General features: G+C 37.2%; 2 protein-coding genes across 3 annotated transcripts in view; one reads left to right on the forward strand and one right to left on the reverse strand.

Moving 5' to 3' along the window:
- LOC112558206 (AN1-type zinc finger protein 6-like) overlaps positions 1–6,119 on the forward strand; it is an 11,169-nt gene extending 5,050 nt beyond the window's left edge. The window contains exon 5 of one of the 2 annotated variants that reach the window (XM_025228509.1): positions 1,349–6,118. In XM_025228509.1, the coding sequence (XP_025084294.1) occupies positions 1,349–1,497 (149 nt within the window). In that variant the 3' untranslated portion in view covers positions 1,498–6,118. Of the gene's footprint in view, positions 1–1,348 lie in introns of both variants that reach the window. The other variant, XM_025228508.1, reaches the window with a different exon arrangement.
- A 360-nt stretch (positions 6,120–6,479) lies between these two features.
- On the reverse strand, positions 6,480–21,974 carry LOC112555470 (zinc finger protein 91-like). Its single transcript, XM_025223905.1, has 6 exons — positions 21,877–21,974; positions 21,237–21,371; positions 19,437–20,972; positions 12,419–13,014; positions 11,893–12,028; positions 6,480–11,110 (listed from the first exon to the last, which is right to left on the reverse strand). The coding sequence occupies exons 3-6, from the start codon at positions 20,842–20,844 to the stop codon at positions 9,585–9,587; spliced, it is 3,666 nt and encodes a 1,221-aa protein (XP_025079690.1). The 5' UTR covers positions 20,845–20,972; positions 21,237–21,371; positions 21,877–21,974; the 3' UTR covers positions 6,480–9,584.
- Positions 21,975–22,513: the final 539 nt, after the last annotated feature.

Here is a 22,513-nt window from a genome sequence, read left to right on the forward strand (position 1 = left end):
GCAGCTGAAACGATACATTATTTGGGATGGTCCATTGCAGTACTAAGTTTCTCCGTGGAGTGACCAATGAACCTCTTGGGGAACAATGTTGTGCCAGGTCACATGATATTTCACTGTTGTGAGAAGGGTTTTCTGGCATCCCACAAGGGTGGTGACAGCACTTCATACATAATCATTGGTCGTGTGTTCTTTATAGGAGATTTGAAGCAGGTTTCTTAAGCACTTGGAATCAAATGCTTGAATTTGTTTTTGAGTATGAGTAAGCAGAGGGGACTTGTACAGCCTGTAGAAGTGGAATCTAACACTGTTGCTTTGCCAGATTCTGTTACGCTTAGCCATTCCTTACATGAATATCTACTTGTAACTACTATCTTCAGAGAGCGTAGTGCCCAGGTACTTGAAACTGTTTACCTCATTGCGCTGTACTCCATTTGTGTAGATCTCTTTTTGTGGTGCCCGATAATGACTTTGTTCTCGTCAGTGCTGACCTCCATCTCATATGTACTTGAGCTGTCTATCAGCCTGTTCGGGAGTTCTGCCATCAAGTCGATAACTGCAAAATGCAGATTGCAAAGGGGCATCCTATCCATATAAATGGTTGTTATGAAGTCTCTTACCTGATGATGTCCAGGAAGATATTGAACAGCACAGGGGATGAGGACGTCCTCTGTTGTCAGCAAAAGAAATCTCCCTCCTGGCTGTTGTACTTTTCTTCTTTAGCTTATGTGTGGTGCCTCAGTGGTTGAACAAGATGCTCTTTGATGTTGAATTCTTGCATCACATTCCACCCCCATTGTCAAATTTTGTCAAATGTCTTTTTAAAGACAAAGTAATTCTCTTTCTCTGGTGAAGGTGTTTTTCTATCAGGATATGACAATTTAACTGTGCTCCTGTCTGATCCGAAGCCGTCACTGTTGCTGTTTTTTTGGAAAGAATATGGCAAGCAATTGCACTTATTTGTTAGGCCATTTATTTCTCACCCAATCTCTTTGATAGAGTGTTAAACACCTTTACTGTTTTTTCCCCAGTCATGCTTTAGCAACTCTGTGAGAAAGTGACCATTGGAGATTTTCTGCTGACTTGTCTTGGTGAAGATCTTTTGTAAAGAATGGGCCTTTTTGTTGTCACCCCTTTGCTATTTCTTCATCTCTCTTTATGGCATTGTTCCTGGATCCAGTTTTACCACATAAGATTTGTTAATTATGTGCATTTACCTATTATTCACTTATTTCTTATTAACCATAAAGAAAACAATGAACGTTTGTAATACATGAAAGAGACGTGTCTATTTGTAATGTAAAAATTTTCTCATTGATACTAAAATTGGTTTTGTCTGGTGTCATTGCAGGGTTTGAGTGTCGATGTGGTGGCCTATACTGTAGCCTTCATAGGTATTCGGACAAACACGACTGTCCTTTTGATTATAAAGAGCATGGTCAGAAGCAGATACGGAGAAACAACCCTGTTATAGTGGGAAGCAAGATCCAGAAGATCTAAAGAATGGACTGCGAAGAATGGATGAGGATGGATATATATTGTTGGCTTCTTTCTTCTCTAATGCCACCCCTTCTCTGTTGTCTCTCTGCTTATGTGGTATTCCAACAAATGGTTCAGCAAGCAAGACAGATGATGTGACTTAATTTGTAATAATGGAGATTTCAGAAAAGAGAGGGCACCATACCTTGTTACAACACACCGTTTATTATGCTTTGAAGAATACCAAGACTTGTGAGAGGGTTTCAATCCTTTCTGCACTACCATCTCAGTTTCGTAAAAGTTAAAAATTGTGTTGTCGGTAATAAAATTTTGTTGCTTATTTCCTTTCTTTCACCTTGTGTGAAGTAAAGCATGCAAGATGTGTAGATTGATCAAAGGTCAGTACCTCCCCTCTTTTCCTGCCCCTTACAGAAGCCATAGATTTCTTTTGTGAAGCAAAGCTGACATGGCCTATCAAGCCCTGAAAGTTTAAGACGCTAAGAACTGGGTTTTTTTTTTTTTTTTTTTTTTTTAAGTGGTATTGCTGTAATGTTCCACCCACAAGTGTGCTTTTCCAGAAAGGAAATGGGGTATTTGTTTTGTCAAACTGTATGCCATGCCTCTTCAGAAAGCAACAGTACAATTTCATGCTTGTTTTGTTGTCTCAAAAGCAATCAGGATTATAATTTAAACTTTTCTCCTCATAGCAGCAACAGAAATGTTGCTTTTTTTTTTAAGGAAAAGTTTTAATTCCGAGTAGTTTCTGGGCACATGACGATGCATGTTTTTGTTTTGTTTTTAAATAATACTAAGTAAAGGTGTGTTGAATTGGTATTTTATGTCAGCTGATCGGAAGAGTGTCTTGGGTCAGAATTCTACTAAGGAACCATGAATTCATGGATTCTTAGCCCTCAGAAATCTATATTGTTAGTGTACTTTTTTTCTTGCAGTCTTCCAAACACCCACCCACCCTTCCACACGCACCTCTTTTCTCTAGAGGGGGTGAGGACAGTCATAAGTGGTTAGTGATTTAAGTTGAGTTTATTTTGTCTTAATCAAGTTGGATTTATGACGGCAGAGTACTGCTGCTGATGTATATCCTGGTAGATGTGTATTAATATATCATGGAACATACTGTTTTCACTCAACCATAGTTACATTTGTAACACTTGAAAACTGAAGATTCAGTGCAGTTGTAAGCACCTTAAAGAAAGCAGTCAATGGGGATTCAGGAAGGGTGCATCGGACATTGGAGTGGTAAAAACTGCTTTGCCAGATTGCTATCACGCGTGTTAAATACCTTCTTTTGTAATCTACAAAGACTTGATGATAGTTGGGATGCTGATACGTACAGGCTTGGCGTTGTTCAGCAAATATTTTGTGGTGTTGTTTTCGTCTGTTTTATATTTAACCTTTAGTATTATTTGCTTAAGATCTTGGCAAAAAATGGTATCACAATTGTAAAAGACACTTTGAGTGGGTTTTTTTCCCTTAGTCTCTGCAGTTTCACTGATCTCTTTCCCTTTGTGCTGGCCTATCATTTTCACATTTTGCTTATTTTTAAACAGCGTATGGTTTTTCATTGTTCTTCACTTTCTATATTATGTATCCTCTTGCCTACTTCAGGTACTACTGGCCTTTGAGTCATCACAAAAGGAGATGGGTTACTAACGTAAGAGCAAACATTTGTGCAAATTTTAATAATGTGGAAATAAATGTGTGTATATGTGTTGTGTGCGAGTAGTGTGGGGGGGAGAAGAAGGTTTGGGGCTGTGAGGACTGTGTGATCGTAATAAGCTTGGGTTTAACCAAGTATGGATGATGCAAGAAAGAAAGAGTGTCATTAATTAATACATTGTAAATATTGATGGAGTAGTGTTTGATTCCACCTCTTGTACTGTTTGATTTCTGCAGATGTGCAAAGTTTGTGTGCATGTTGTGATCGTCTGGAAAATGTTAATTTTTTATTTTATTTTAATTTTTATTTTTTATTTTTTGGATTTGGAGATCCTAAGCAGCATCTGTGGTAAACATGGTTAAACCAAAATAGTTTTCTGCATTAGAAATTAAAACTTTGGTAGTTTTTTTCTAAGCCGCTAATTATTTGTTTCTTCAACATATCCCTATTGTATTAGAGGGCAAGCATTTTAATGCATGTAAGTCATAAGAAGAATTAATGGGTTGGTGTGGCTACAGAAATAGTCTGCAAAAGGTAGTGAAACTTTAAAAAAAAAATTTTTTAAGGGGGGGAGGACATTTATTTTCTAGACATAAAGTTTTTAATCTTTGTCTTTCACTTTGTTGATGGTGGTGTTTAAATGGTTTTGGTTTTTCATGTTGTCTGTGAAGTTTTTAATATTTTTTCACTATTTCGTTTTCAATAGAATGAATGCATATTTTGCAATTTTTGGCTGTTCACCTCTTGTCTAATAAGGTCACAAGCTAGACATCCTAGCATTCATTCAGTGGCATTTGAGTTTCTCAGAAAACTGTTTGACCTCTTTCACATGAAAACATTTGAGTTTAGGAAGAAATGGAAAAAAAAAGAAAGCTAAGAGGCTAGGATTTAAAGGCAAAGCAAAATAATTATCATATTAACCTTTCCAGATAAAATGTATGCTACAAAATTAATGCTAACGATAAAATTGGTAATCCCTGGAAAGTTAGAGGTTTGGGCTTCACTAAATAAAAAAGTTATATTAGCAAAATCAGTTGTGATGAAATGCCATATATGCTAGAATGAAAGTAATTCAAATACGAAGGGGAGGGGGGATGCAGATGAGTTACCTGTTCAATTTCCTTCCATGGTAACAAATACCAGAAAGCTAAATTTTTCTCTCAGCCATTTTCTGTTTCTGCTGGTTTTGACTCCTTTTTCTTTTATTGTATTACTATTTAATTACTTTTTAAAATGCCACCTGAACAGTCTCTTGTGTGTGCTGCTGCATATGTAGGAGTATACATTTTGGTCTGAATCCATTGACAGGGAATGTTTTACTTTGATGTTTGCAAACAAGGAAAATAAATATAAGTGGAAGTAAAACTTACATTGTTCAATATAGTGTTTTCATTGCAGTTTAGAATACTGTATTTCATATTAAATCTGATACATTAGATTGACAACTATATAAGGCAATATGCACATCTTAGATGGACTGTTTACTCTTTTATGTTGGGTGACTATCGACATGTCACCATTGTGTGAAAACAAAGAAAATAACTAGACCTTATTTTAACAGACAGTTGGTTTTTTAAAAAATACATGGCTTGCCTGTATATTAAGCAGTTTTTACATTGCCAATGCATAGCATTTTCATTCTTTATTCATTTTTATGTCTTCTTGAAAATGGTGTGTGCATGCATTTTAAAATATGTGATATAAGTGGGAAAGGGTTGCAATTTTTTTTATCAGGAGACTTGGGCTTGGATTTTGAGCAAAATACCTACAAATGATGGATATTTTTTAGTGCAATGCCCTTTCCCCTAGTTATGAAGATTTTCTGAAAAGTCATCTTTAAGGTGTAGTTCAGATTGACCTTTTATAAATTTCTTCTGGTAGCATTAGCAGTTCAAAATAAGTTTGTAACTAACCTTAAAGCTGGAGAAGACAGGATTTTCCAGTGAGATATTTGTCGGGGGGAAAAATGCCTGTTACATTTAGGTCTTTGATGGAGTATTCATATGACATCAGCAGTGTAAGAGCTTGCCTGTTTTTTTACATTTATTATGCCAGTTAATAATGGATGTCAGTGTTTCATTAAAATTGCTGTAGGGTCCTTAGATTTATATAAAAATTGCTTTGCTGTGTTCTGAGCCTTCTAGTTTTAGCAAGATCTCTTTTTGAAAACAGTGGAGCATGCCTAAAAGATTTACCAGTCAGGGTAAGGAAGGAGAAGCCTGTTCACGAGTATGACTTTGGGAAACATTCTCATTTGAGTAGAAAATCAGAGGCTCCCACCCCATCCCCCAATGCTCATATAGGAGCCTTTGTTCAGGGTATGTTTACAGGCTGTCACCATGATCAAAGGATACAACCTAGGAAGATGATTTCATAGACAGTGTCCTGTGTGTTGCAAAGCTGATTGGCATCTTCTAATGTAGCGCATTTGATAAAAGTATAAAATTACACCTTTATATAATGAAACTTACATTGTGTGTAATGTGTTACTGTTATTAACCTAGTGTACATTAAATTTATGCAGCCTTGTTGTCTGCAGTCCAGAAGAAAATTAACATGGTTTCTGTTTATGCACCTGAGTATGCCCTTGTCCACACATTGATATCCGAGGCAAGCAGCTCTCCACAGCTTTCTGCAATCAGTTATATTTAACCTAACTTAAAAAGTGCATGTTTGAGGGACATCTTTTATTTGGCAAAGTTAGTCTTAAGCATTGCTTTTGCATCATTGCTTCCATATTCTTCAGTTGTCACATCACTGGTTCATATATTGTTACCTGGAATAACCCATGTAAGGTTCCTATTTGTGATTATCTGCATTTCGTGCAAGCCTGATTTTAAATATATTCATTTTTTTCCCTTTTGTCTTACATAGGCCCATTTCTGAGGTTGCTATTTTATGACTGTGGATTTAATATGTATGAATATATGTATGAAAACTATAAAATAAAAAAATTGTCAGTTATTGATTTTTCTCTTACTATATTTATAGGTATAGACGGCTTGTTCACCACATACTCTATTGTCCCATTGTGAACTAGACAGCAGTTAAATCTTAAGACTGAAACTGTTGACTCATTTTCATTAGATGATTACTTATCTACACTGGTCTTTTATGGCATGGTTTTTGTGTGTGCCCTTTCAAATGAAAGCAAGAAGCAAAAAGAGGCCTACCTTAATTCTCCTTTGATCAAGTCTAATTACTTTGTAATCATGCCTTAACTAAAGAAGTGATGGCACATGTGTTTTTTAATACCTTGGAAATGTGAGCATGGGTGGAAAGTGAGTATAGATGTGGTGTCAAACAAGATCTCAAAGGCATCAACAACATAAACAAATATTGTTTTATTGTCCAAGAAAATTTTTTTAAAATTCATTCTATATTGTAGGTGCAAAGGGTATGTCATTCTATCAGCAGTTTCACAGTGGTAGCAATTGCATGCAAACGCATCTTTATTTTTGTGAAAGCAGCCAGCATGACCGCGTCACTTGTGAATGCATATGACAAGGCAACTTTTACTTGCCCAATTTCATCTGATTATAGCTTAATGGGGCAAGTGAAAAAAATCACTGAATTGATGACTAGGTTAGAAGCTGACTTAACAGCTTTACATACTTTTTGAACAGCAATTTCAGGCATAAATGTGTATAAAATTACACAATTTATGCTATAGCTGACAAGCAGGGCTGTTGAAACTGATTTCATAATGCCATCACTGCTACTGTTTGACAGCATGGCTGTCCATGTCAATGTATTTTGGTCTCTGTTGCATGGACAGAGATACAAGTAAACGTAATGATAATAATACATATGAAAAAATTAATGCCAATACTGAAGTGGTGAAGATTGTTTTCCAGGTCCAACGCTATTCAAATGAACTACTCCACACATAATTAGACTGTAAACTGGGTCCAACACTTATGTTGAAATTGTGAGCAATTCTCCAAGACAGTTTATATACGTGTATTTGGTATTTATCGTGTCTGCCAAAGTCCATGAAAGGGCAGCAAAGAAAGTAGGAAGGGAAGAAACCCAATATTCTGTTAAAAATACTTCTTGTTTAGGCCTAGCATATAATTACTGCCAAGGATTCCTATTGCTGATAACAGTTATTTAATCCACTGAGTTTGACAGACAGCTCAAATGTGCATCATCAGTATGATTATCTCCAATTTATTTAGTTTCCTGAAGAAATGTTATTCTAGATGACCACATCATCATGTGCATCCTAGCATTCTTGAATGCATTCTCAAAATAAATGTTAAATGGAAGAGAAAGATATTTTTTGATATCTTTACATTGTGTCAAGGTAAAATCAATATTTAAGCCAAATATGACCTTCCAGTTTTTACACAAACTAAAAGCAAATGTGGAAAATGTCAGTCAACAGGTTATTAATGCTATATTTGACTAGATGTTCGAAGCCGGCAAACCTCAAAGAATTACTGAGACAAACATGTAACCTTTAAATCTTTTTTTCTTAATGAAAATTTCATGATATTCTCTCATTTTTTTATGCATATCCTGTTCCTTGTTTACAAGTACAAAAGTTGTGTAGATGGTCCGGTAGGACACGACACAAGTAAAAGAGCATTGGCAGGACTAGGAAAATCATTAGTATGTCTCTAAAGAGAAAACATTTATCTTAAAGTGTAGTGCAAGGAGACTGGCACATGATAGCAGGATATGTAGATCTGACTAGCTTTGAAAATGTGAGACTTTACCTGCAAACTGACCAATATGGCCTTTGTTGACTTAATACCGCTGCAATGACCCTTTAGAAAAGTACCATCTCCCTTGTGTCATCAAGTTTTTTCCCATTTTTTAAGATTTTGTAAAAATTAGGGGCACCATATGCTCTAGATGTGTTCTTAGGATGAAAAAAAGTTTAAAACTGTTACATGATGATACATGGGTGTAACAAATACATGAGACAAGGAATGTGAACCTGTTACTATGGACTGCCTTTTAATCTACTGAAACCAAGAAAACTCCCAACAGCAGCTCCAAACACAAAGTTTCCTTTGCACTGTTCCTGAAGAAGCTGCATTTAGTGAAAAAAAGATGAAATTATAAAATATCTCCATTTACCTGCCTTGATACTTGTCAAGTTATTTTCATAGGTTTTGTTTTGGCACATTTTACCCTCATTAGCATAAAATACTCCATGCAAATCTAGCAGCGGCTAAGCCACAGAACATGGCTGCTTGACCTACTTATCCTCTGCAAAGAATGTGACTAGTTGAGGCATGCCAGTTAAGAGTTGTTTTGGTCCATCACAAATACAGTCTCCCTGAGACGACCAGATAATCATATACAAAGACAACCTTGATGGTGCCATATTTTTTTCAGGATTTATGGTATGTTTTCTTAGTACCATTTATCCAAATGCTTTAAATTACGTGTGCATGGAGGAGAGGATTTTTAATCTTTTATGTGAGCCGTTAACTAAATCTGCAAACAGGTACCACATGCAGAGAACTAACAGCATGCACAAGTCAATAATTTAGCTTTGGATACCTGTCCACCACTGTATTTGTAACAAACCCTTAACCACTGTGCACTCTTATGTGAGATAAGAAAACAACACTGAATCACAAAACTATGCATGTGCATGTACACATGCAAACAAAATGTATATGGTCATAAGAATTCAGTTATTAAAAATAAATATTCAGAAAATATGCTACTGAAAATTCTTTAAATTTTCCAGCAAACTATTAGGCCAGTGTAAAACAAAACTACAATGTCAACATATCCACAAGCATTTTGGCAGATGTGCATAATAAAATTTATAAATGCCAATTATCATATGAATTTATAATTTAGCTTGTATTCCACAATTGTTCATTCTGAAACTTAAATCTTCATTAATTGTTCTGCTCAGTTAAATACCAGGAGGATGAAGATTATAAAATGCTGAATCTTTATATCTTGTTCCGCTATAAAATAATTTTTAAATGAAGAGACGATATTCTCCACGGTGACCAAACTGTTATGTGGACAACTTCCCTCAGACTACAACACCTATATCCACAGCAGCTCTATGAGAAATTTATAATCCAAATACAAGTGCATAATATGGTGATGACACTGTGTCACAGTCAATTTTCTCGGCTGTTTTGGTGAAAACTGATAACCTGTGTGTAATATGGCAAGGCAGCTTTTTGTTTTCTCAAAGGCATGGATTTACTAGCTCTATCCAACCAATTTATCTTGCTTTGAGTGATATGGTGCTTTCCAAGGCACTGGCATAAAACATGCATTTTGATTGTTCTTCTTAATGTAACTTAAGCATTTTCAACAAGTGCACGAGAAAAATCTGAGAGCTCATAGAAAATTTTGTCTGAAAAATTAATATTTTTCTTGGATCCATCTATGCAATTTGTCCTAAGATTGCTCACCAAAATATACATCACTATGGTCAAAGTCAGTCAACTTGCCTGTGTTGCATGGACTGCGATGAGGTCAGCTGGGGATGAAAATAGCTACCTACGCCAATGCTGCTAAGATTGCTAATAGCTGTTAGTGCATCCGCTATGGGGTTCCCTCCCCTCTCACCTGGATGATAGTTTAATGAAGTACTTAATGGATTTCTCAAGACAGTATTAGTGCTGGCAGCACCAAGTCCCAAAATACACATACCAGATGCATCAGTATCAGGTCTGGGAATACTGCTTAGTTCTTCCCTGGTGGAATCCAGCATAATACCATCTCTTATAGAATCTGGCATGTTGTTCTCTCTTACAGCCATGTGCTCATTACTTTCAGTGGAAACCCCAGCATCATTTGTATTATCAAAGTTCTGAGGACAGCTCATGCCATTTTCATCCCTGCTAGACGTAGCACTTTCATCTGTGGTGTCTATATCATTGCTTTTTTCTTCTATTTGTTCAGTTTCATGTTGCACTCTGCCATCGCGAAGACCAGGACAAGCATGTTTGGATTGCAAGTGTCGATTTAATGAAGTTGACTGGGTGAATGCTGAGCCACAATGTTTGCATTTGTAGGGTCGTTCTCCTGTGTGTTTTCGTTTGTGAGCAGCAAGGTTTGCTGACCTTGCAAAGGCTGCTGGGCACTCCGAGCATTTGTATGGTTTTTCTCCTGTGTGAATTCTCATATGCTCCGTCAAGATGCTAGCACGGGAAAAGGCTGCACCACACTTGCAGCGGAAAGTGTTTTCACTGTTGTGACGCTGCATGTGAACTTTCAGGTGGTATGCGTTGCCAAATGCAGAGCCACACACACTGCATTTGAAGTGCTGCTCAGATGCGTGCTGCTGTTTGTGACGTGTCAAATGGCCAAGCTGTGAAAAGGCTGCACCACACTTTTCACACTGAAAAGGCTTTTCACCTGTATGGGTGCGGCGATGAACTGACAAGTTTGAGGATGTTGAGAAAGCCGCACCACACACTTCACACTGAAAGGGTCGTTCTCCTGTGTGGATTCTCATGTGAGGTTTAAGATCCCCAGGTCGACAAAAGGCTGCATCACAAACCATGCACTTGTAAGGCTTCACTGTGGAATGTTTGCGAAGATGGGACCTCAGATCAGCTGACCTTGTGAAAGCTGCCTCACACTCTGTACACTTAAATGGCTTTTGTCCCACATGCTTGAGCCTGTGAATGCTCAGGTTGCACTGGGATGTGAAGGTGGCAGTACAGTCTGTACACTTGAAAGGTTTACCACCTGTGTGCACAGCCATGTGAATGGCCAAACTGGAAGACTTAGAAAACACCTCTTTGCACTTTGAGCACTCATGCTGTCGCGTGCGCCTGCCATGACTGTGCTGAATGTGAATGTGCTTCTTTAATGCAAGAAATGTAGGAAAAGTTAGTCCACACTCCTTGCAACACTGAAATTCATCAGAAGATGAGTGTTTGCGTAGGTGAACAACCAGGTTGCCTGCTCGGGAATATGATGCTCCACATTCTTGACAAGTGTAGGATCTGTGACCTGTAAACAGGGTTGTTTTAGTAAAAATGTCTATAAATGTGAAGTGCTTGGGAATCAGGGCTATTAAGACTTAGGTAATCTGAGATACCTAGCCTAAGAATGTCTCTCAAGACACCTGTACCATTAGAGATCTAAAACTTCTTGATTTACACAACTTGGAATAACTATCTTATTTGCACAGCCCTAGAAACAGGTTTACCTGATTGAGGAGCTTTGCAGTTGAGACCAGATATATCTATCTGCTCTGTACAACTTCAGAATCAAGAATACATTCTACGAAGCCTGGAAATCAGGGATAGCTATCTTGTACTATCATTACAAATCCCACATATCATGAGAGCACTCAAATAAGTAATAGGGGCTAAAGTAGGGGAGAGGTAAAGATGGAGATAAGGGGCAAATGGCCCTGTAAATGGGACAGGATGAGGAGTGTATCCACACAGGTATGCTCAAATATGCATTAAATTACAAATACAGCCTATTAATACTGACACAACAGGTACAAGCTGACTTGATGAAATAACTATATTATAACGAGCTAGTCTACCCCTGTAAATGTAACCCCTACAGAGAAATTATATGTGCCAGAGATGAAAATGAAGTCCACGATTAAAATCCTGAATATATTGTGCTACAGCACTGCACCCAGGAAATGATATAATCATGCCTGCATAAGTGCTCATACATCATGATTTCCTTTGCTCATATATTATTTCCTGTAGTTTTTTTTCATATAGCAGTAAAGTGCATGGAAAATCCACATTAAAATATTTTTTTCATACCTGTATGAGTTTTCATGTGAACGGCATACTGTGATGGAAAATAGAATTCTTTCTGGCAAGTGTCACATACAAGTGGTCGTTTGGGCTGAAGGCCTGTAGTCACAGAGTTCAAGGGTTCTTCAGCAGTTGCTGCTTTCTTTGAATTCAACAAATTGAAGTTTATCATGTGAAAATGCCCTTTCTCCATACAACGCAAACAAGTAGACAAATGTATGAATACACACTTAAAATTGTCCACCGCTATCCAATAAATAGTGCATCACCTCCAGAGGTATCTTGGAATATGAAAACACAGAATTTACATCATAAGGTCTGATAACCCAAAGAATAACACTAACAAGATATAAGGTACTACTGATTATTACCATATAAGAGTTTCCGAAGTCTCTGATTCTGAGAGAAGTACCATAAATTACCTTACAATGTACTGCTTTGTCAACAGTTATTGCTTTTATCTAGAAAATTTCAAATTAGTCAAGCTTGCATATTTCTAAAAAAACAAAACAAAACACAAAAAAAACCATACCAACTCAGGTGTAGAGTGTGATGTGTTCTCTGTATCTGCTGCTGCTGGTGTAAGAGACTCCACAAAACTGACTGTCAAGTCGTTTAGCTCATCTTCACTGCTAGATAAAGGATGTTTTATTTCCTCTTTTGTTTTCTCTTCCAATTGATTTTTTTCATTGCTGCTCTTGAAAGTTTTGCATGTTTTAGCTCGCAAATTTCGTGTCACTCTTTTAACAGCCGTCTTTGGCTTAGATTTTAGAGCCACCTTTGGACCATTCAAGATTTTGGCCTCTGTTAAAGCTAGCTCTACCCGCTTGGCATCCTTCTTTTTTAGAATCTTCTTAACAGCATCCACTGCTTCCTGCACTGCTCTAAGAGCTGCTTTTTCTGCAATCATTGCTTCCTTCTCTGCCCGCATCTTCTCTTTCTCTGCCTCCAGAGCTTCTTTCTCCTGTTTTATTCTTTCCTTTTCCTCTTCGAAAGCTCTGCGCTCGGCTTTCATGGCCTCAAGTTCAGCCTTCAAATGCAATGTCTGGGACTCCGAGATTTCTATACTTTGGTGGTTCTCCATTATCTTAAACCTGTGCTCAACCACTTGATGGCTCAGTAGTTGTACTTAAGAAAATGTTAACTACCAACTTTTAACCCTATCAATCAATGGGCAGAGGTGGAAATATGGAGTCCTGAAACAAATGATTGATTTTATTAAGCGGCTTTTTAGCCTAAGCAGCCTCAGCAATAGAGTCAAGACTATCATTAGTACCGCTACTAACAAACAAATTTGTTAATGTTCCCCAAACATCCACCACCAATTGGTGCAACTTACCTTGTAGTGGTGTGGTGGCTTGCCACCTTGTCGATCCACAGAGTTATGTCAGTAGGAGCCTTCTGCTCGTCGCAGGTCTAACCGAGCCGTACAGGTCTGACAGAGTAGACGCCAGACTAAAATATTGCACCCTGGCCCTCCAGGTTGCGGGTTTTGCTTTCAGCTAACAACCCAATCATGTTATATATATATAAGCTGTTACAGAAACTGCAACAGTACCACAACAGGGGCCTGGTCGGGAAGATTCTTCTAAGAGCTTATGCATGGGCCCAAGGGTGCCGTGCCCAAAACCGGATCCGCTGGCGAGGTGTTGTTGTGGCCCTATGCTCCTCGAGGAGTAACAAGGAATGAACTATCTCCAAACATCAATACAAATGATGGACAACCTTTTTTCCCCCTGAAATATCGATGGGGAAAACAACTCCAAAAAACTTTCGTTTATACATCCTCACACATCAAGATATATTTCAATTTTTAAAGGTATTTAACCAGATATATTTTACTAAAATGTTGAATTAAATATAAAAAAAAGAGTGTAATATCTGTTTAAACGACCGGTCAAAATATCTGCGTATTGTACTAGTTCATAATTATATAGTATATTACATAGAAGCACTATCTAAAATCTTTATTTCCAAATGTGCAATGCTATTTCGCCTAAACCTTAAAAGTCGTCTTATGCGCGTTGTTAAACAGTGCGATAATCTGCAAAAAAGGTTTATCTTCAAATAAGTAAACCTCTCGTCATTCTTTCAAAAATCTTTGCATAACTGTGACTTCAAATATCTTTTACTACTTTGGAAATATAAACGAATATTTTCAGTTTTCAACGCCTTTAAAATTATAGTCTGTTTGTGACTAGTGCAGACACGGTACCAAATAATATATGCATACGTACAATTGTGAATCATTCTTGCTTGCAAAGAATGAAAATTTTCATGAAAATGCACCAACCTGCCATCTTTGAGGATTAACTAAAGCTACCACGCTATCGCTAAATGGTTTCATACGCGCCGACATATCTATTCGTAGTCCATTCGTCTTAAGGCAACGTTAACTGATTATGATCAAATTACTTGTACTCAGTCATTTCCTTTCTTTAATTCTGTATTTATAGTAATTTAGTTCTATTTATCAGTCCGCTTTTATACTTAAACTCTGTGGCCCATGCCTTGATAGCTGTTCGAACCTGAACCTATATAAAGGTTCCATCCTACTGATACCGTATAGGAGTGGGATCTTCACAGGCATTAGCAAAATTGTCGTTAAATACTGTTCACTGCTTGCATTATCTTTTAGGTACAATTTTGCTTTTGTATAATTAAGGTCTTTCGTATAGATTATAGAAGGAAGCCGACCTCACATAGAAACGGCAGCAGACCAGTCTTCTCACTTAAATTGATGTTAGTAAGTTAGTATCTTTGTTATGTTTTGTTTCTTGTGAAGAATGCATTTTGTCATATGTCTCTCGGCGGAGGATCCGAAAACACAATCTTTAAATTGTTCTATTCATATATAAAAGAGCCTGCACCACCTGATGCATCACTACCTTACCGTGGGCTGGGGGCTTCAGTACGTGTTTCTATGACAGCTATGTCGACTGGAGCATTAGCTCTTGCGTAGGGCCACCCAGGTCGAGGGGTAGAGAATAGACAAAGTGATTCACTGATTCTCCATGTCACATGGACTAGCAATTTATTTCTGTGGGAAAAAAATTCTTGGAAACAAACTATATGGAGACAACCCAACCAAAGGCGACCACAGAGAGGTTGACCAGGTCCTCTTGTTCAACAGGTCATCCTATGAACTAATATCCTATACATGTCCATGGTCATACAAATGTTAGCCAGCCTTTAAGACGAATGATGCAGTTTCCTCCAAGTCTTGTTTCCTTCTATAGAGCTTTCTTTTGGGATGCATGTTGGCCACATCTCTCTAACTTTAGTGAGGAACATTGTTGGAGGATCTGTTCAGGCATTTGGTATTAGGTATATTAAGTTGGGAGCATAACTAATTCATTAGCTAACTTGCTCTAAAATACAGAAAAGCTTATGTGGGAGAAAAAAATACTTGGAAATTTGCCATAGCATTGAAAAATATGTGCAGTAACCTAACAAATGATAATCAGCAGCTTTAACCAAGCACTGAAAGAAGTAGCTAAATCAGCTACAGAAATGTAGTCAAAGATAGCTGGATCTCCTTGGAATCATGGAAAACAGAGGAAGGAGATAAAATATCCTACATAATAACCAACAAGGAAGTACTCATAAAAGCTACACAAATATAGCAACCATAATCAAAAACAGATGGAGATGGCCAAGGCACGGGCAGAAGAAAACAACTATAGATGGACCACTTAAAATCTTTCTTTGGCAGCTAATGGTAAGAGGAAAAGTGCCCAACCAAAAAAAACCTTGCAAAGATCGGTCAAGAAAGAAGTGAAGACGCAGAAATTAAAACGAAACTACTAAATATGCTGCAGGCTAGCAAAAAAAAAAGAGGTCACTGGTTGACACCTTGTGTAACACCTGCAGAGTACAAAGAGGACTATAAACATAGATGTCTATGTGTGGGTGTCACACTTAAAGCTGGTGAAACATTAAACTTATCTTACAGATCTTGTAAAATGTTTCAGTCAGATGTGAAGTTACTGCAGAAGTTTTAGCTTTCTTTGCCTCTGAAAGCCAGGATATCGCTGTGTTTAAAAGAGCTGGCTGGTTTTATTCATTTTCATCAGTGGCTAAATATTGTAGTTGTAAATCCTTTGGCCTCTTCTCCAATGTTTGTTTTATAATGACTACATGATTTTAATTATTTTGCTTGCTAGGCAAAAACTATATCTCAAAGTTTGCTGTATTCTGCTGCATCTTCAGAGTAAATATAACACCCTGGTAGTTGTTACCAGTATAAATTGGTTACTTGTATGTATAGTGGTTACTTTTTTTTTTACCAGGGAGCAGATCCTTAAATTAAGCTGGTTTCACAAGGCGCTGACGTTACAGTGCCTAGAAGGATGCAAAGCCAGGGAGGTTATGGTCTCATCGAATATATTGCCTACGTGTATAATTTTATATTTTGATAATGGCATAAAGTTATCTATGTTTGTAATTTTTTCCTGCTTGTGAAGTTGTGGCATTTATTGTTGAAATGAGCTATAGAAACGACGACACCAGAAAAATTTTGTGTTGCCCTGCATTCAAAGCTGCGGTTGTACAGGAAGACATGTAACCACGGACACGTAATACAAGTTCGTGATGCAACGCACAGATGTATGTGTCGTTCTCAATATTGTCAAGTCGTGCAACAGTACTTTGTTGCCTCCCTTGCTTGGTGAGGTAAACCCGAGCGAACGAAAGCACGAGGGTGAATAACGTCAAATTTATTGTACGAGTGGCGTAAATGAGAATTATGACGGGGAAATAGTCTTTAGGGAACTGGTTGGGAGGGTGGAGGGTGAGAGACAGAAAAAAAAAGAACGCTTTGCATTCTGAGGGAAGTCCGCGAGTTCTCTTTAAGCCTTTTCAAGTGGCTCGATCTGCCCCTGCTAAGAGGATGTTTTGGGCTCACCGGGAAATTGAATTGTTGTATGCAATCTGCTGCAGAAATACTCTACGAAAACTCTCTGCTGTTGTTTTTCTAGTGCGACTGGTCCATCCCTGTGTAACCACGAAAGGAAGACATACTGGTCGTATAAATAAGAGATAATGCCTTTAATATTAATTTTTAAGTTCCTGAAATCTATTTTATCAATGAAAGGCTGGTAGGGGTGAATAATTTTTTGGTCTCAAGAACGATAAATATTGCTTTTACAGTTAGCATTTTTTGAAGATGTTTGACTATCAGCTGTTTGAACAATAGCATTTGGTTAACAAGATTAATTTGTCTTGAACTGTCATTTTCTCAAAATTTAACTAGTTTAACAAAAGTGACAAAGACTTTTTCCATTCTCTCTTCAAACCAACTCATGAGGTAAATTCCATTTATTACAAAACAAATCTGAGTCTTTCATGAAATCATGAAGACTTGTATATCACGAATAGTTGTACATAAGAAAAGTCTCCAGTTTACAATTTTGATAGCAGCTGCGGAAGATACTTTTCTGGGGATTTTAGGAGGGTCTGTCCTGAAACACAATACACATTTCTCACTCTATTATGGATGTGAGAACAACTACAACATATCAGACCAGTACTTTCAGAGTCATTGGTCATCCAATTTCATCAGAAATTTCTTAGAGACATTGTGGAAATGGAATGACCAAGTTGCTAATGGAGTGTAAATGATTGCATTGCCACATGTTTATTAACACCGTATGTAGATCTTACAATGATTATAAGAATAAACATTAAAACTTATAGATGCTTTTATTATTTGTAAGCTTAAGGTAAAAAAAAAAGGTAACCTCATAATTATTTGGTAATTGGGGAATGAAGTGTTATAAGCCATACTTATCTCAGTCAACTTTTTTGTCAACTCTTCTACCCTTCTGCCTTTCCTTTCCTACAACAGAGTCACCCTTTCGAGCAATGGGTCAGGTGGGTACACCTGGGTAAGCTCAGTATGTGTCCCTCTAGCCTCAAATGGGGGTGATCTAACCACTTGGTTGCTCACATCCGAAGGTACAAGACAAAGGGTCACACAAACTCCAGATTACTTATTATCTATTATCAGTTTACATCTGATTTTGATTATCCACATAATGCATCACTTAATCTGTTTTAGCTAAACTATGTGAAACGTTTTATATGTGAAATGATTATCAATGTATCCAGAACGATTTGAGGAAAACAAAAAAGAACACGTTTGTGCAGGTGAGTATCATAAAATGGCAGTTTCCACTTTTAGATTGCTGCCTAATTTTAAGAAAAAATGCAAATGGTGTGACTCACAATTACATTTTTGTTATATAGAGATGAAGAATTCAACAAATTTGTGCTGACACATTTCCTGTGCAATTTCTACTAAATAAATATGCTTGTTTCTGTGTAAGTAAATATACCCAAAGACACAAATTTCTGGAAAACAAGAACATTACTTGTGCACAATCAAGTATGGGATCACTGACGGTGTTTTAATCTCAGGACAGCAGCCATTTTTTTTTTTATTTCAAAGTGTAATTTAAAACTAAATCTTTACTTCCAACCCACAAAAGATGGATGTAAAAATATAATTTATAAACTAATACTTTTGTTATATGTGAACTTCTCACCAACTACTTTTATCCTAATATGTTGACCAGATTCTGAGTGAAATTTGATTACTTACAAGCCATCCAATAATACCTAGAAGCAATAGCTTACTAATCAATTTCCATCCTTCCACCTGTGGAGTCTTAACCCACAATCTTGCAAAGACAGGAAATCCTATGGTGAAACTCAAAAAGCAGCACTGCCTCAAGAGATCCATGTTCGCACAAATGCAGCAACAAAACCAGATCCATTACCAACCAGAGATACACAGGCATATACAAAGGTGTCCCACAAACTAACAAACGATGACCTACTATTTGCTTAACCAAGGTAAGCAGAAGCACACAAGGGACTTTTATCGTCAACATTTGTGTTTACTAGATGAGTTACTGAAGGGACAACTGCTGAGTTATTGAGGTGACGATGCAGTCATCCTTCTCAGTCCTATAAGATTCCTACTACTTCATGCCCGGGTTGGACAGAGTCTGAAAATATAAACAAATTATCTTCCACACATCTAAACAGTATAGCAATGTTTATTTTAAAACATACACAACATACACCCATCTTCGTTCTTATTTACAACCACTTTAGCATCTAGGTAAAAATAAATGTATAAAACAGTTTACAAAATATGTTTTAAAGACTTTAGCTGTGCAATTTACAAACAAATTTAACAAATGATTAAGATATAAATATTTAACATGGAAGACTTCCAAAATAAATTTGGTCCAATGCTTCAACAATTACCCAGTCAGTGTAGGGTAGGGGGAACAAAAACTAAAAAGTGCAGTTTCAATATGGTAAAATTTAAATGAAAGATATATATATTATGGGCTATATTTGACCAAGATTCTCAGCAGAAAAACAGGAGATTACCCCAAAAATAAAACTAGAAGTATTTTTTTGAGAACAACAAGCAGCTGACAACTGAACTAACTGCTTGTTTATATAAAGAGTGGGTACATCACCTAAAATGTTTTATCCTATGCCGAGAGCAATGCAACAAATAGTAACTTAACTTCTTCGTGTTTTCTTTTGGGTATACTCCTTGCTGTGTTTCAAAGAATGTTTTGCTAAATGACTGGCCTGTTTATATGCCTCACCACACACTTTACAAATGAATGGTTTTTCTCCTGTATGAGTTCGACGATGCTGCATAAGATGTCCAGACTGCATAAAACCCTTACCACATTCTTCACACTTGAATGGCCGTTCACCACTGTGAATTCGCTTGTGTTTTGTCAGGTCTCCACCCTGTGTAAAGGCAGCTCCACACTCAAAGCAGATGTGTTTCATGTCCCCTGTGTGTTTTCGTCTGTGACTTGTTAAAAGCCCACCCTGTGAAAATGCAGCACCACAGTCCTCACATTTGTAAGGCTTCTCACCAGTGTGTGTTCGCCTGTGCTGGTTCAAGTTGCCTGACCGTGAAAATGCTGCATCACAAAACTCACATTTAAAAGGCCTCTCACCAGTGTGGACCATTCTATGTCTGTTGAGATCGCTCGCTTGAGCAAACTGTGCTGAGCAGTCTGGACACTTCACTTCTTTGACTCCACTATGAATTCGTTTATGACGCACCAGGTCACAAGCACGTAAAAATGCAGTGCTGCACTGGTCACACTTGTGCACCTTCTCCATGGTGTGGTTCTTTGTATGTCTCTTCAGCTGATGATGGGAGGCATACACTTTCCCACAGAACTCACAGCAGTGGGAAAGGGAATTTGGAACTGCAACAAAATTGCCATCAGACAAGGGCTGTGAATATGATGTCTGCAGATTTTCATCTAAGGGTTTTTCATACAGGCTGGTATATGGTATAGGAAACACTGCTTGAGAAGGAGACTGCAACTCCAAAGGGAAATCTTTCCTCTTTTTGCACTTAAGAGTCTGTTCTGTATCAGTCTCACCATTCTGATCAACTGCAGCAGAGAATTCGTCGAAGTTTTCCAAGCTAAAGGTGTTATTTTTCACCAGAGTCCCTTCTCCCTCATACCCAGCTGCAACTTCTTCTTTCATATATTTCATGGTAAAGATGGGTGTTTTGTGCATTCCAACAATTTTGGGAGGCACCTCAAACATCTCATCTATCAGTGCCTCATTTTCACTTTTATTATCTCCCTGTGATTGTCTGCTGTCTTTCATATTTCGTAAATCTGATTCTTTAATTTCTGACAAACATAATCTGTCTGAGGCATGTGTCCCAGTCACCCGCACTTCTTCCAGAAATGAAACACTACTCCAGCCACCAATTGGCTCATATTCCACTCTTTCACATCTCTCATCAGCACAATTTTTCATGTGCTGAAAATCACACAGGTGATTATTTTCTGAACTGACTTTGGTCTTAGCAAAAACGGAACTTTCTTCATCTGTTTTCTGCAACACATGCTCATTAGCAGCTGCCTGGTCATCGTTATCCAGGTCCATCTTACAACAAAGGTTCACAGAGATAAAAAGAGTACACCCAAATGATTTTATGAGAACTGCTGTTGTGATTTTTTGCTTTACCACTTTGTCTTGGTCACTGGCTATCACTCCATATTCTTGTAAGCCTCCTTTAGCAATAGAACAAACATTTTAATTTATCACATGGTTTAGTTAAGTCAAGTATCATAAATAGCAAGGATTTGAACCTTTATAAAGATATGGCTACTAAAATTGCTAATATTGGTAGAATAGTTTAAAAATTAAGCTTATTAAATGTGCATAACTAACACAAGAACATATATATTATTACATAATATACATACATATTTTGATAGCATAAATAATCTTTCATAGTATTTATAGTGTGCTCTCTTGTATCTATTGTCACTCACTTGTAAACGCATGTTCTGTGATTCAGCATTTTTCTTTAGACTCCAGAAGACCCTTGAAACTGTTTCTCCTAGAAAGATGAAGTAGTGTAGCATGGTTCACGCTCATTCATATATTTCAAATACATGGCGCAGTATCTATTAAGAAGAAATTGAAAAACTATAGAATGCGACATTCTCTAGAAGTGCAATAGGTAAACATTTTTTGCAAAAGAAATGACTACTCCAAATAGTTCATATGCAACAAAATCACTTTTAACATTTCATGTTTAAGTTTTTTATTACCATTTACTCTTCTGGGTCACTGACGCATGGTTTTCCCGAACAGTTATTTTTAACAGCCACCAAAGAATGTAAAGTTGTAGGCTCCATGGTTATGCCACTTTGTTGTAGTTACAAAGCTATATGTATATATATATTTTTTTCTCCACGACAATTGTGACATTTTACTTTCAACTGTCTTTTACAACGATCGTAATAAAGAACAACTCATTGTTAAATTGTCTGCCCTTTATATTTACATCACCACAATTTGTAGTGTTTGAGCACATTTTCAATCACATTCATACAACAAAGGAAAACATAAATAATAGAAATAAAGGCCAAATGAATATCACGGGAAGGCATTTGGTACAGTTGATACCTATGACAAACTCCAGCAAGGTGCAATGTTGCAACCAAGAAGTTGATTATGGACACCGATGGCAGACGTCAAGGTGCGACTTATTTTGAGGTAGTCGCAAATGAGGTCACGAATTTTAACTGTTGTTAAGAAATATTTTTTCTCAAACCAATTATTTAAGATATCGGGTTAAAAACTTCATATCCCTTTATACTTTTATCTAATTATAAATATTAACAATACCCCCAAAATAGGTCGTAAACAAAGCTTTGTACCACCGGCAGTTGGTTACAGATTTGTGTTTCGGTCAAGGACGTTTACTTTCATCCATGGACGTATATAGGATATCCATGGACGTATTTAGGATATTAGTTAATTCGTGCTTTCATCTATGGGTCCGTCCGTATAGTTATGGCAATTTGTCTTTAGAAGGTGGGAGGGGGATAGAAGACAGATTAATGTGAATGCACGCGCGGTGTATAGGGCATTTACATCTGCATAAAAAAAAAAAAAATTAGCTGTTAACGACATTTACAAGAGTACGTGTATATATGGCGCGATCATGTTTTGCTGACAGTGAAGAGACTTGACAAGAACTAAATTAATAAGCACTAACGAGACGAAACACAATTAAACAGGTTTAAAAAGTATATCTCGT

The sequence above is a fragment of the Pomacea canaliculata genome, linkage group LG2, assembly GCF_003073045.1.
Source record: "Pomacea canaliculata isolate SZHN2017 linkage group LG2, ASM307304v1, whole genome shotgun sequence".
Taxonomy (NCBI): Eukaryota; Metazoa; Mollusca; class Gastropoda; order Architaenioglossa; family Ampullariidae; genus Pomacea; species Pomacea canaliculata.

Bases quoted from the DNA above. Each gene is read 5' to 3' on its own strand.
- LOC112555470 (XM_025223905.1), bottom strand. From the start codon at position 20,844: ATGGACCTGGATAACGATGACCAGGCAGCTGCTAATGAGCATGTGTTG. The intron at 13,015-19,436 runs GTTAAGTTACTA...CATTTTCTTAAG, and splicing joins CCAAAAGAAAACACGAAGAA to TACAACTACTGAGCCATCAA. The intron at 11,111-11,892 runs GTATGAAAAAAA...CCCTGTTTACAG, and splicing joins TCACATGAAAACTCATACAG to GTCACAGATCCTACACTTGT.